We start from the raw sequence: 13,225 nt of genomic DNA, 5'->3' as shown, positions 1-13,225 counted from the left end.
CGGGCTAGGGACCGGCGAATCCGATTCCGAGCATATGCCCAGATCCTATGTTTTGATACGGACCTACCGGGACTGTCAAAACACGAGTCCTGGTCCGTTTACTCAAACGTTGATTGAAGTCAACTAAATCAACTTTTAAAGGTAAAAATTATTATTTTTATCAATTTTTAACATGGAAGTTTTTCGGAAACATGCCCCGACTGCGCACGCAAATCGAGGAAGAATTAAATGAGATTTTAAAGGTCTCGGAACACATAATTTGGTTTTAAATTATAAGATGACCTGTCGGGTCATCATAGTTGGTTGTAAGTGCATGAAAACGTTAATTTCACTTCAGACCTATTTGGCCTTAAGTGCATATGAAGTGCAATTTTTTCACTTCAGACTTATTTGCCTTAACTGCATGAAACCATTGGTTGCACTTCAGACATATTTGTCCTTAAGTGCATCTGAAGTGCAATTTTTTCACTTCAGACTTATTGGCCTTAAGTGCATGAAACATTTGGTTGCACTTCAGACCTGTTTGACCTTGAGTATATCTGAAGTGCAATTTTTTCACTTTAGACCTCTCTGATCTTACGTGCATGAAAATATTTATTGCACTTCAGACCTATTGCATCTTAAGTGCAATTTTTGCACTTTATACTTAATTGGCCTTAAGTGCATATTTTTTTTAACTTCAGACCCGATAAGTCTAAAGTTGATCGCACAGTGAGCAGGCTCGCAAGTTTTTTTGCAAAGTGGGTATAAGTTCAATTGTGACCCAGAACCATGTATAGATGCAAAAGCCCCGGGGCTTACAAAGCAAAGAGATTTTTATATTCCTATGCCACATAGGAAACCTTATTACCCTCAATGTTTAAGGTTTGACTTAATTACACTTAGTATACCAGATTACCAATTCTATATCATAATTAATTAAGGGTATAATTAATTATACATTTTTACTCCTTAATTAAATTAATATGCACGTTTCTCTCTCCTAACCCCTCAGTCACACCCACGTTTTACCCATACCCACGTTCTTTTTACCATTTTCCATCTTCTGAAACCGAATTCTCCCTCTAAATTCACAAAAAATTGAAGAAACCCTTCAACAAAGTTGGTTCCCCATTTTACTCCAGTTGAAGTTCATCAATGAAGAACAACAAAGTTCATCAAAATTGAAGTCAAATCTTCAAAGTTCATACACACATTTACCTCCAGCTTCAAATTTTCTCAATGAAGAAGAACAAACCTTCAAAGAGACAAGAGAGCAGCAATTCCACCATTGACAGCCATTAAAAAGCTTTGAAGCTTTGAATTCAAATTTGGGTTTTCAAAAATCATTATTTGTTTTGATTGGGTGTTGTTGAAAATAATTGAGAATATGTTTTGGAGTTTATATCTCAATTTTGAGGGGTTTTGGTGAAGATTAGACTTGGTTTTGACTGAAATTCAGATTGAAACTCGAAGAAGAAGAAGAAGAAGAAGAAGACATATTGCAGAAATTGTAGATAAAATGTAAAAAAATTGTAGATAAATTGTAGACTGTTTTTTGCAGAAGATTTTGTAGAAGTTTTAGTCGTTTTGGATTTGTGAAAATAAAAAACAATGCATCTACAATCAGAATACAAATAATCTATAATTTATCTACAAAATATCTACAAACTGAATACATTGAATTTTAATATCCCAATTCCCATTTCAATTGTAGCATAATTGGCATTTTCGACATAATTGCATTTTCTTCAGAAGATTTGTAGAAGTTTTAGTCGTTTTTGATTTGTGAAAACAGAAAACAAAGCACCTACAATTAGAATACAAATAATCTACAATTTATCTACAAAATATCTACAAACTGGGTACATTGAATTTTTATATCCCAATTCCCATCCAATTGTAGCATAACTGTGATTTTTGACATAATTACGTTTTTCAGAAGATTTGTAGAAGTTTTAGCCATTTTTTATTTGTGAAAACAGAAAATAAAGCATCTACAATCAGAATACAAATAATCTACAATTTATCTACAATTTCTGCAATATGTCTTCTTCTTCTTCTTCGAGTTTCAATCTGAATTTCAGTCAAAACCAAGTCTAATCTTCACCAAACCCCTCAAAATTGAGATATAAACTCCAAACCATATTCCCGATTATTTTCAACAACACCCAATCCAAACAAATAATGATTTTTGAAAACCCAAATTTTTAATTCAAAGCTTTCAAGCTTTTTAATGGCTATCAATGGTGGAAAATATCTAAAAGAATATTTACTTCCATAATTGTGGCGCGCCTAAATAGGAATATCTGGAAGAATATGATTTGATCTGATTTACGCCAAATCTTTTTAGAATATTCTGTTCCTCAATTTTAGCTCGACAAATTAGGAAGATTCAGCTACTATTAATTAGTATTTAATGATTGGTATAATAACTGTAGGAAAAATGTGGATAGGGCGGGTAAATTAGAAACTATGAACATTTTTGGTAATAAGGTTTCATATATGGTATAGGAAAGAAAAAATCTCCAAAGGAAACTGCACAGAGCAAACTAGTTTATGAATCAAGCCCAAACTTTGTTAGACAAGACCCATTTCATTCCTGAAACCCAAAGAGAAAGTGTGACGATCCAAAGGGTCATCACCTGTATTCCTACTTACTCTGTATCTCCGAGGCCGTGAAAACCTCACTTGGGGGTTGCCTCGAATTTGTATGCGCAGTCCGGGCGCGTAGCCGGAACGTTTAAATATGAATTTGTGAGAAAGATAATAAAATTTTGATGTTTTAATTGATTAAGTTTGACTTCGGTCAGTGTTTTGCGCAAACGGACCCGGACTCGTGATTCGACATTCCCGGAGGGTCCGTAGGAAAATATGAGACTTGGGGGTGTGCCCGAAATCAAATTCCGAGGTCCCGAGTCCGAGGAATGAATTTTTACGTGAAATTATTTTCTGAAAATAATTAAAGAATTGGAAAGTATTATTTGTTTAGAAGACTGTGCTGTTGGGCTCGTATTTTGGTTCCGACGCCCGGCACAAGTCTTAAATATGAGTTAAGCAATTGCTGTGAAGTTTGGTTAGATTTGGACGGCATTTGACGTGTTTTGAGCTAGAAGTAGTAAAATTTGTTGTTTCATGGAAATTGGAAGGAAATCATGGGTCTTGAGGCCTAATTCGATGTTGTTTTGGCGATTTGATCGCACGGATGAGTCCGTACGATGTTTTTGGAGTTATGTGCATGTTTGGTTTGGAGCCTCGAGGGCTCGGGTGAGTTTTGAGTGGGTCCCGGGAGGGTCTTAAACTTAAAAGTATCAAAATTTTGCAGGTCCAGGTGTTGCAGGCCCCCAGCGCGGCCGCGGTCATTTCCGCGCGGTCCACGCTGGAAGCCGTGCGGCCGCGGTGCATTTCTGTGCGGTCCGCGTGGCTAGGTTCAGAGGGCCAAGGGGTAAGTTGACCAGCGCGGCCGTGCGCCAAATCAGTACGGTCCGCGCTGGGTAGGTTCAGAGAGTCGTTTTCCCTCCCTTCCTCGGCGCGGCCGCGGGGCATTTTTGTGCGGTCTGCGCCGGGTCTCCAGTACAATATATAAAGTCGGGATTTTCAGTCATTTTTCACTTTTTCAAAACCCAAAACATAAAAGGCGATTTTCCAAACGATTCTACTTCTTCAAAACGATTGGTAAGTGATTTCTAACTGATTTTCTATACTCTTTAACATCCTTAAACATAATTTCAACTTCAAAATAAAGATTTTAATGGGGGAATTTGGGAATTTAGGGTAGAACTAGGGTTCCTAAATTTGGGGGTTTTGGACCTCAATTTGAGGTTCGATTCCAAAATAACTCACATATCTGAGTTCATGGGGGAATGGGTAATCGGGTTTTGGTTCGAACCTCGGGTTTTGACGACGTGGGCCCGGGGGCATTTTGGGATTTTTTGAGTAAAACTTTGGGAAATTCATTTTTCATGCATTCAAATTGATTCGATTAGCAGTTGTTGATACATTCAAGTAATTTGTGATTAGATTCGAGCGGTTTGGTGGAGAATTCGAGGGGTAAAGCGATACTAGAGGCTTGAGTCGAGTTTGGAACATTTGAGGTAAGTGTTTGATCTAACTTTGGCTTGAGGGAATAGGATTAGAGTGTTGTTTTCTAATTGCTAAATGTTGAGTACGGTGTATAGGCATGGTGACGAGTATCTATACACCGGTGTCTAGCATGACCGTGGGTCCTTGTATGTATTTATCGTGATATTGTTATGACTCGTCCATGTAAATTGATGAATTCTATGCAATGTGAAGAGTATGAGGACTAATTATGAATTGTAAATTCTTTGGAGCGTCGGCTCGAACGATAAAAAGACTATTGAGTAAGAAATGAAAGAAATAGAAAGTGATATGATTAATCCCTTACCGGGATAGTTTGAGTATATTGATTATCTCCCTTGCCGGGATGTGAAGGTATTGTTGTTGCTCCCTTGCCGGGATTTAGCTATTAATTGTGTAATTCCCTTGCAGGGATATTTCTTATTATTTGTTTATCCCCTCGCCCCGTTTGGTTGTGATTACTATTTGGGTGAGGAAGAGTGATAATGCACGAAGGGTCATTCCGTGCCATGTTTTGATTATATTTGCACGAAGGGTCATTCCGTGCCATGTTTTGATTATATTCGCACGAAGGGTCATTCCGTGCCAGGTTTTGATTATTTATGCACGAAGGGACATTCCGTGCTCTGATTTGATTATAATTGCACGAAGGATCATTCCGTGCCATGATATGAGCGTTATGTGAGGGAAAGCACGAAGGGCGATGCCGTGCACTTTATTTGATTGCTTTTGGTGAGAATGAGAGTAAAAGCACGAAGGTTGATGCCGTGCAACTGTTGATTTTCCTGCTCTCATTAATTATTGTTATTGCCTTGTTTCTTATTTAAATTGTTGACTTTATATCCAGACTGTACTCCCCCATAGTATGCTTCCCCTCCCTCTTCACTGTTTAATTTCTTGGTTCTTTCCTTTTATTGCATATATATATATTGAACTGTACAGGTTGGTTTGGTTGTCCTGTCTAGCCTCGTCACTACTTCGCCGAGGTTAGGCCAGGCACTTACCACCACATGGGGTCGGTTGTGCTGATACTACACTTCTGTGCTCTTTTGCACAGATCACGGTACCGGAGCAGCTTTTGGACCACTGCAGTAGGATATTGATCGGGAGCTGACTTCAGTCCAGGGACTTACGAGGTAGCCTAGCTGGTGTTCGCAGGCCGGAGTCCCCTTCTATGTTTTCAGTTTGTCTTCATTGTACCGAGACAGACATTTAGGCATTTTTCTATTCAGACTTGTTTGTAGCACTCTTTAGTAGTTCGTGAGATAGCGAGTCCGGTCTTGGATAGAGAAATATTAAACTTCCGCATTTTGGGTTTTCAGTTATTATGTTCTTTTTTTTTTTGAAGACTTCCGCATTTATTTAAAGACTCGTTGTTTTATTATTATTGTGTTGTCATCCGAAATTTTTTAAAATGTTTGGCTTGCCTAGCTCCGTTAGTAGGCACCATCACGACTCCCGATGGTGGGAAATCCGGGTCGTGACAGAAAGCTTTTCTATATTATAGAGGACAACTATAATACTACTCATATCCTAGTTATAGTTCAAATATTTATCGATTTAAAACATGTTTATTATCAAACTCTTTTATTAATTACTGTACTGACAATGGCATATTCATCAATGTGACAAAATGAAAATATATGTTGGACAAACTTATATTGTAGTTTAATTTTGTTATGCAGTACATTGCCTTTAAGTTTGTGTTCTATCACTCTTTTCTCATATCTTCATTATATACACGAGCCAAGTTATAGTATAGGTTTCACAAGTTTGCATATTTATTTTATGTGCTAATATATTGGAACCATTATAGTCTTTTTCCACTCGTTTGTGTCGTACATGTCATTAGATGATATTTCTCCCCTGACATTTAGCATACCCAATGAAGCAGATATATGTGTCTCTCAATATCCTCGATCAAAATCTTCCAAAGACCTATTCGACCTATCAATGCATTTGGAGCTGCATGAATTTGAACATATTTTTTGAAGAACTCTAATTACTTTTTGAAAATCTAACATCCAGCTAAAGCGGGTAGATATTGTTCTATTTTTGTACCTGTAGGAAAACATTCCAAATATCGATTGAAATATAAACTTGAATTTACGAGTTAATATAATTATGAGAAAAAAATGATATCTGCCTAAAAATAGAAAAAGTTAATACTCTGTTTATTTCGTCTCATAGGAAAAGAAAAAAAAAACCTATATCAAAACATGAACTTTTCCAAAAATAATTTTCGTCCTTATCAAAAAGCAGTTAAAAACTATATACTTATATATATGTCACCTTTGGCATATGCGACTTATAAGTGCAACATCCCATAATAACAGTCCTTTCGTTTTTGGTCACAACTCCCACTCGCTTCGATAAGAGCGTGCCATTCCATCTCACAAACTCTCTCACCTGTTACTTCGTCCATTCTTCTTCCTCATCACCACTTTCTTTAACACAGTGCAACATGGACCCAACCGCTCCCCCAACATGCCATTTCAGTCATAGGAACCTTCATTTATTCACAAGTGGAGTTTCTTTCTGTTGAAATTTCTGCTGCTACCAATTAATGATTCCTATTACATTAACCAAAATTGTTCGGCGGCCTTCTCGTGCCGTTTGCCTGTATTGAAAGACATTACAACCAACTACAATATTAGCTTGATATATCATGAAATAAATAATAATTTGACTAAAAAAACAAATAAGTAATAATTTTAATACATAAATTTATATTTAAAATATAAATAACATTATCCAAGATTCTTCCTTGAGGAACCCACAACAAGTAGTCGAATGGAGTACAATTATTTCAGCAACACGATACTAAAGTGCCACCCAATTTTCAAAACTATTAGGAAGTGATTCCATTATTTCCACTTCTTTTTATCTTTTGACGATTGCAACACATTAAAGAGTGGCCTTTTCTCAGGTTTGAAAAAATCTTCTTGTCCTGATTGATTGATTACTCAAAGGTGATGAAGCACGAAATTATGTATAAAATGATATACATGAAAGATTAACCTAAATTATTTGTGTACATTTGATATTTAGTGAATAGTATTATAAAATTCAAAGCAAAAGGCCGTCCGCCGATCCCAAATACGAACTTGACCAGCTTGCGGTTTTAATGTGTAACTGCTATCACTCATACATATATATATATATATATATATATATATCGGATAACTCCACCTATTAAAACTTACGCAAATGAGAAAAAAATCCCATATTAGTCTTCAATGATATTTAAATATTATCTTATGATTTTTTCCAATACCACTAAATCACATTATTTGGTGCTATTTTTAAAAATAACTATAAAACCTCTCATGTTATTCACAATGAAGATGATTTATAGCCACAAAATATTTATTTCTTATTTCAATTCTTTCTTCTTCTTAAACTCTATGCCCAATCAAACAACTTGAGACAAAGGAATACTATATGTTACAAAAAATCATACTAACAAAAATTTAATTTTAATAATAATAATAACAATAATAAATTCACTTATTTTTTTAACACAAACTACTCTCTGTCTGATCCATATTATATGTTTGTTAAGGTTTTTGCACGCCTTTTACAAAATATATCCTAAAATTATGTTTTCTAACGATGATTTTGAGCCTCGTATGTACCTTGATGAGTCCATCAGATACATATTATCTTCTACTAGCAGAAGTATCTCCCACTAAGACTTAGAGCGAGAAATAAATCATCTAATATTTTTGTCTTTTCTAGAATGTAAACCTTAGTTTTTAAACGTAACACCAACTTCATTGGTCATTGAGCCAGACCGTTGAATGCCTCACAGGAATATTTGTCAAGACCAACCCTCATCTTTCTTTAAACGTCTCATTAACTACTTCTAATACTCCACTAAGCGGAAGAATAAAGATATGAAAAACAAATAATAAAACTTCAAATATTTTAGTTGGTTAAATTGACTAATATTTGTGCCGGGAGATTGTAAAATAAGAAAAAACAATCTTTATCGTGACATGGAGAGTAGAGTAGCTATCCAATTTCCAAGTAACTGTAGCATAAAAGATATTTGGTGCACTTTAGATAATGACGTACATTTTTGTATTTAAAAAACATGACAAGCTGCTTTTCTTTATGCCTTTTTTTCTGAATCTGAAAGTGAAGTACAAGCTACCAGTTCTCCTCTTCTCTGTAGAATGTGAATTTTATTTCCTCTGTCATTAAACAAAGCTCTGTAATCTTCTTTTCTAACATGGCACCTGCAATATTTTGGCACACTTGGTTAGCAATAATTTGCATGTTCTTTTCTGATTTCATGGTGTCATGTCATCAGACAAACAACCTTATTCTCAAAGAAAATCCAAACCAAGTTTCATCTTCAAGCAGTTTCTTGTTTGGAACAGCCTCTTCTTGTTACCAGGTACTTCTTTCTCATTCTGTTTTTAGAATCTTTTTTCTTGAAATTCTGGTACCACTTTTTCTTGTTTTCTCCGCAGTATGAAGGAGCTTTCCTCAGTGATGGGAAGGGCCTCAATAACTGGGACCTTTTTACCCATGAAGCTGGTGAGCTTTTAGAATCTCTATTTCTTTCAGTGTTTGCTATAAGGATTTTATTTACTGCATTTTTGGTAGTCAAGTAATTTCTTATTTTTGGTGTTGTTGCAGGTCATATTAAGGATGGGAGTAATGGAGATGTTGCTGTTGATCACTACAATCGTTATTTGGTACTTAATTTAATTGATTATTGAGCTCTTTTCCAAGCTTAAATTCAGTAATTTCTACTGCAAACGGAGAACCCGTGGTTATTGATCGGAAATAGAGAATTGTTCGCAGTTTTTTTATTTTTTTGGGAGGGGTGGGTGGGGGTGGGGTGGGGGAATCTCTCAAGACTTAAGACTGAAAATTTACAAATTGAATGAAATCTGTTTGAACAAGTATCAAGATATTGATGAAGTTGCAATAATATCAAGTGTGTAGTCTTTGAACTGATCCAGACACGTAGGTGAAAGGACAACTGGAATTTGAAGGTTTTTGGGATATTTTATGGGTATAATCATTATTTTATCAATACGGGAGGACATATATGATAACTGGCTATTCCTTAGATAAACATTAATTATAATATATTTTTATGAGCCCCACAAGCAATTCTTTTTAATATCCTTGATATTTGGCTTTGAGAAGAATAAGGACTGGATAATGCTGGAGTATATTTTTACCTATTTGGCTTGTGAAACAAATAATTAGATACTACTAGTATGTGAAATGGAGCTCAATAGAGACCCTCTGCTTTCTTTCACAAGCTAATGTTTTGTACATTTTTGGGACACCCAATCTAGTCATTGTCCTTTTGTTTAACCTGTATGAGGATTTCTTTGTAACTTGTGAGATTATTGTGGTACTATATTTTCTGTCCCACAACCAGAATATATTGGGGTTAGTTGTGGATGAAATAACAAAACATATGGTTGGTGGATTTGATTTTTTTTGCTTTCAATTTCCTTGTCATAGGCCCCTTGAACAGGGAGTAATGGCTTCTTAGCATTTTAAGGGCTCAAACCCGGCCCCTACCTTCCACCTAGTGTCAGATTCACTATATTAGCAGGCGAGCGGGGACACCTGCACCGACTACCTTCAACTTGAACTGTTCGAAATTTATATTTGTACTAAGCTCGTGTCCATTATACAAAGGGTAGTAAATGGTTAGTGTAGCAATACTCTGCACCAACGAAAGCTTGCATAATCTGTATTACACTAGTTTTCCTTTGGGGGGGGGGGGGGGGTGCCAGACCAGTTGATATGGATCTATAGTGATGGATATTGTAGTTAACCATATGGTTTAAGCAAAACTAATTTTGGCCTACTGAAAATCAAAAAGTTGTCAGTGTATTATGAAATGCTGCTCACACAAATATAAACTAGACTGGAAGTACTTACAATTGAGCGCAACTTGTGACTTTTGGAGATCATCATTCAAGAAACTCAATCCTGAGAAGAATAGGGAACAGCCTAATTTGTGTTGGCAAGAACAGTAAGATCTATCTTTGTAAATTAGGATCTAAAGTTAAAACTGGTCTTAGTTTGTCAACATCATATGAAAGCAGATAAGCAGTGGCGTAACCACATAGAGTGAAGGGTGTTCAGTCATTAGAAAATTACACTAAGTATAGAAAATATTATACTATGTGTATAAGTTAAATATTGAACACCCTTTGTAAAATTTCTAGCTTCGCCACAGCAAATAAGCCCATATGTTTTGTTGCTACTTTCAAAGCTGATTAAACCATCTTAGGATGAGGATGATTTGCAATATAGCAAGATTGGGTTGCACAAGATTTGGTTTTGTAAAAGGCCAAGGAGTTCCAGAAGATTTGAGTGAATGTTAGACCAAGTATTAGCAAAAATTATAGAAGTTCAAAGCATGAAATTAAAGAATTCTTATATTTTGTAATAAAATAAAAACAGGAGGACGTCAAGCTTATGGCAGATATGGGTGTGAATAGCTATCGTTTCTCTATCTCATGGGCAAGAATTCTGCCCAGTAAGTTATAATTGTCACTACTCTCTTTCCTTCATCTTCAACAAATAAACTCCTTTTTGTCATTTGCATTAACAATCTTTTTTTTATGTTGATTGTAAATTTGACTCAGAGGGAATATTTGGAGATGTTAATATGGCTGGAATTGAGCACTATAATAAGCTTATTGATGCACTCCTACAGAAAGGTTAGCTCTGCTTCTCTTGCTAACAGTTTTAAGCTATTTATAGACGTTAATCCAAAGTTTAGCTTAGTAAATTTTTGTGCTGTGAATTAAGGGATCCAACCATTTGTCACATTAACACATTATGATATACCACAAGAACTTGAGGACAGATATGGTGGTTGGCTAAGTTCACGAATACAGTAAGTAGCTGGTCCTATCTTAATACTTTAAGGTAGCTGTAGATTCATTCAAAACCCTGTAGTGATGAACAAGCTACACTCGTGTTGTTGGGGTTGTATTTCAGGGATGATTTCAGCTATTTTGCAGACATATGCTTCAAATATTTTGGAGACAGAGTCAAACACTGGGTTACCATGAATGAACCTAACCTCATGGCTGATCGTGGCTATAGGACGGGGATTTACCCTCCAGCACGATGCTCTGGTATATTTGGGAATTGTAGTGCTGGGGATTCAGAAAGGGAGCCCTTCATTGCAGCTCATAATATGATCTTATCTCATGCAGCTGCTGTCAGCATTTACCGTACAAGATATCAGGTTCTTTCGATGGCTCTATCCCCTTTCCCTCATCGCCATGTCAACTCTCAACATGGCATGATCTTGCAGAATTAGTCCAAATAAGGATAACCCTATTAGTTGCAACGCTATTTTTTGGCTCGTCTTTAGAAAAGGAAAGGAGCACTAGGGAAAAGAAGATATCCCTCATAAGTTTCTAACTGTTATGGGGGAAATAAAACGGGAATGGTATATTTAGAAGACTAGAGTTCGAAAATTTATGCTTTGAGACTCCATCCTCCTCTATCTAGCAAACTATTATAAGTCTATAATAGCACTAAGTCCAACTATATTGGGGCTCTTTTCCTTTTCAATCAACCTTGACAATGTAAGTTCATTAGAAGACCATGTAAGTATCAGTAACATAGTCTGTTTTATGCTGCTATTCAGAAAAGACAAGGCGGCATGATTGGAATTTCTTTGGATATCCAATGGTATGAACCTTATAGCAATTCCTCAGAAGACATAGCTGCAACTCAGAGAGCTCGATCATTTTATGTCAATTGGTAAGCCTTCTTTATCAGTAGTTCAGTTCTATAGTCTGGTTTCTTGTGCATCAGAGAGGAAAATAATGTTTTTTTACTGAGTATCCCTTTGCAGGTTTTTAGACCCTATTATATTAGGAAGATATCCTAAAGAAATGGTACAAATTCTGGGATCTCATCTGCCAGACCTTTCAGTGAATGATTTGAGCAAGTTGAGTTATGGCCTAGATTTCATTGGCATCAATTATTATACGGCTAAATATATCAAAGATTGCTTATATTCTGCCTGTGAACATGGAAACACTTGGTCAGAGGGTTCCTATTTTGTTGCTACACAAAAAGATGGTGTCGACATTGGGCAACCTGTATGTTTTCTCATCTTTAATACTTTAGTATTCCTCATCTTTTAACCCACTCTGCATACTATTACTAGCACTTTGTACATTGCTGAAATTCTTTCTTTTTTTCCAAACTTTTAAATGAATCAGACTGAAGTCGACTGGCTCTTTCTGTATCCACAAGGGATGAAAAAGATTGTGATGTACATGAAGGACAGATTCAATAATACTCCGATGGTTATCACCGAAAATGGTGAGATGAAAAAAAAATCACATTCTTGTCATTTAGAAGCGAGATGCAGTTTATCAACTAATAACTTGAACGAGATGCAATTTGATCTGTTGAGATGCAACTAATGACATAATTGGCAATGTTACAGGAATTGCTGAGAACGAAAATCTGAATCCTTCAATAACGGATACCTTGAACGATGTTCATAGAGTGAACTACATGCATAGCTACTTAAATTCGTTGGCAAATGCAATCAGGGAAGGTGCAGATGTTAGGGGGTACTTTGTTTGGTCCCTTCTCGACAACTTTGAGTGGCTAGATGGATATAGACTAAGATTTGGACTTTATTATGTCAACTATACAAATCTCCAGAGAACTCCAAAATTATCAGCCACCAGGTATAAAGAGCTCATGTATAACTTTCACGTACAACTAGAAACACATACTGTCCAGAAATAACGGACGAAGACAATGCACATAAGGAGGTTTGTAAAGAAGATTTTCATTTAGGTTTCTGTTGTTGGAAGGCAGCTGGCAATCAAACTATAATTGTTCAGCCTGATCCCTGACTTCATATTGCACAAGTTAAGCTCAAGCTTAACCCTTGTATTCACTCTAATGCAACTGTAATCACGTAATAAAGATTTATTGATTTTGCAGAAATATTCTGTTGAAAGCTGAGTTCTCTCCATTTTTTCCCCTTCTGTTAGGATTCAACTTAATGTTCCAATATTCTACCAAATGGGTGTAAACCCCTACTGTTTTTTAAATTTAACAAAATAAATGAGCTCAGGATTAAAAACTTCAGCAGATAAGATGTTAAAGT

At 36.0% G+C, this 13,225-nt stretch overlaps 1 protein-coding gene across 1 annotated transcript; it reads left to right on the top strand.

Annotated features, from left to right (window-relative positions):
• Positions 8,141-13,075, top strand: LOC109205466 (beta-glucosidase 18-like). The gene is made up of 11 exons (XM_019368183.1): positions 8,141-8,485; positions 8,562-8,628; positions 8,731-8,789; positions 10,531-10,606; positions 10,716-10,790; positions 10,882-10,969; positions 11,074-11,326; positions 11,735-11,850; positions 11,945-12,194; positions 12,318-12,420; positions 12,548-13,075. Exons 1-11 carry the CDS (start codon positions 8,318-8,320, stop codon positions 12,856-12,858), a joined length of 1,566 nt encoding a protein of 521 aa, XP_019223728.1. The 5' UTR covers positions 8,141-8,317; the 3' UTR covers positions 12,859-13,075.

Source organism: Nicotiana attenuata, chromosome 2 (genome assembly GCF_001879085.1).
Source record: "Nicotiana attenuata strain UT chromosome 2, NIATTr2, whole genome shotgun sequence".
In the NCBI taxonomy this organism is placed as follows: Eukaryota; Viridiplantae; Streptophyta; class Magnoliopsida; order Solanales; family Solanaceae; genus Nicotiana; species Nicotiana attenuata.
This window is presented reverse-complemented; position numbering and strand designations above follow the sequence as displayed.

Excerpts from the sequence above, each read along its gene's own strand:
- LOC109205466 (XM_019368183.1), top strand. The coding sequence starts at position 8,318 with ATGGCACCTGCAATATTTTGGCACACTTGGTTAGCAATAATTTGCATG. Across the intron at positions 8,629-8,730 it reads CCTTTTTACCCATGAAGCTG|GTCATATTAAGGATGGGAGT; the intron begins GTGAGCTTTTAG and ends GTGTTGTTGCAG. Across the intron at positions 12,195-12,317 it reads GTGTCGACATTGGGCAACCT|ACTGAAGTCGACTGGCTCTT; the intron begins GTATGTTTTCTC and ends TAAATGAATCAG.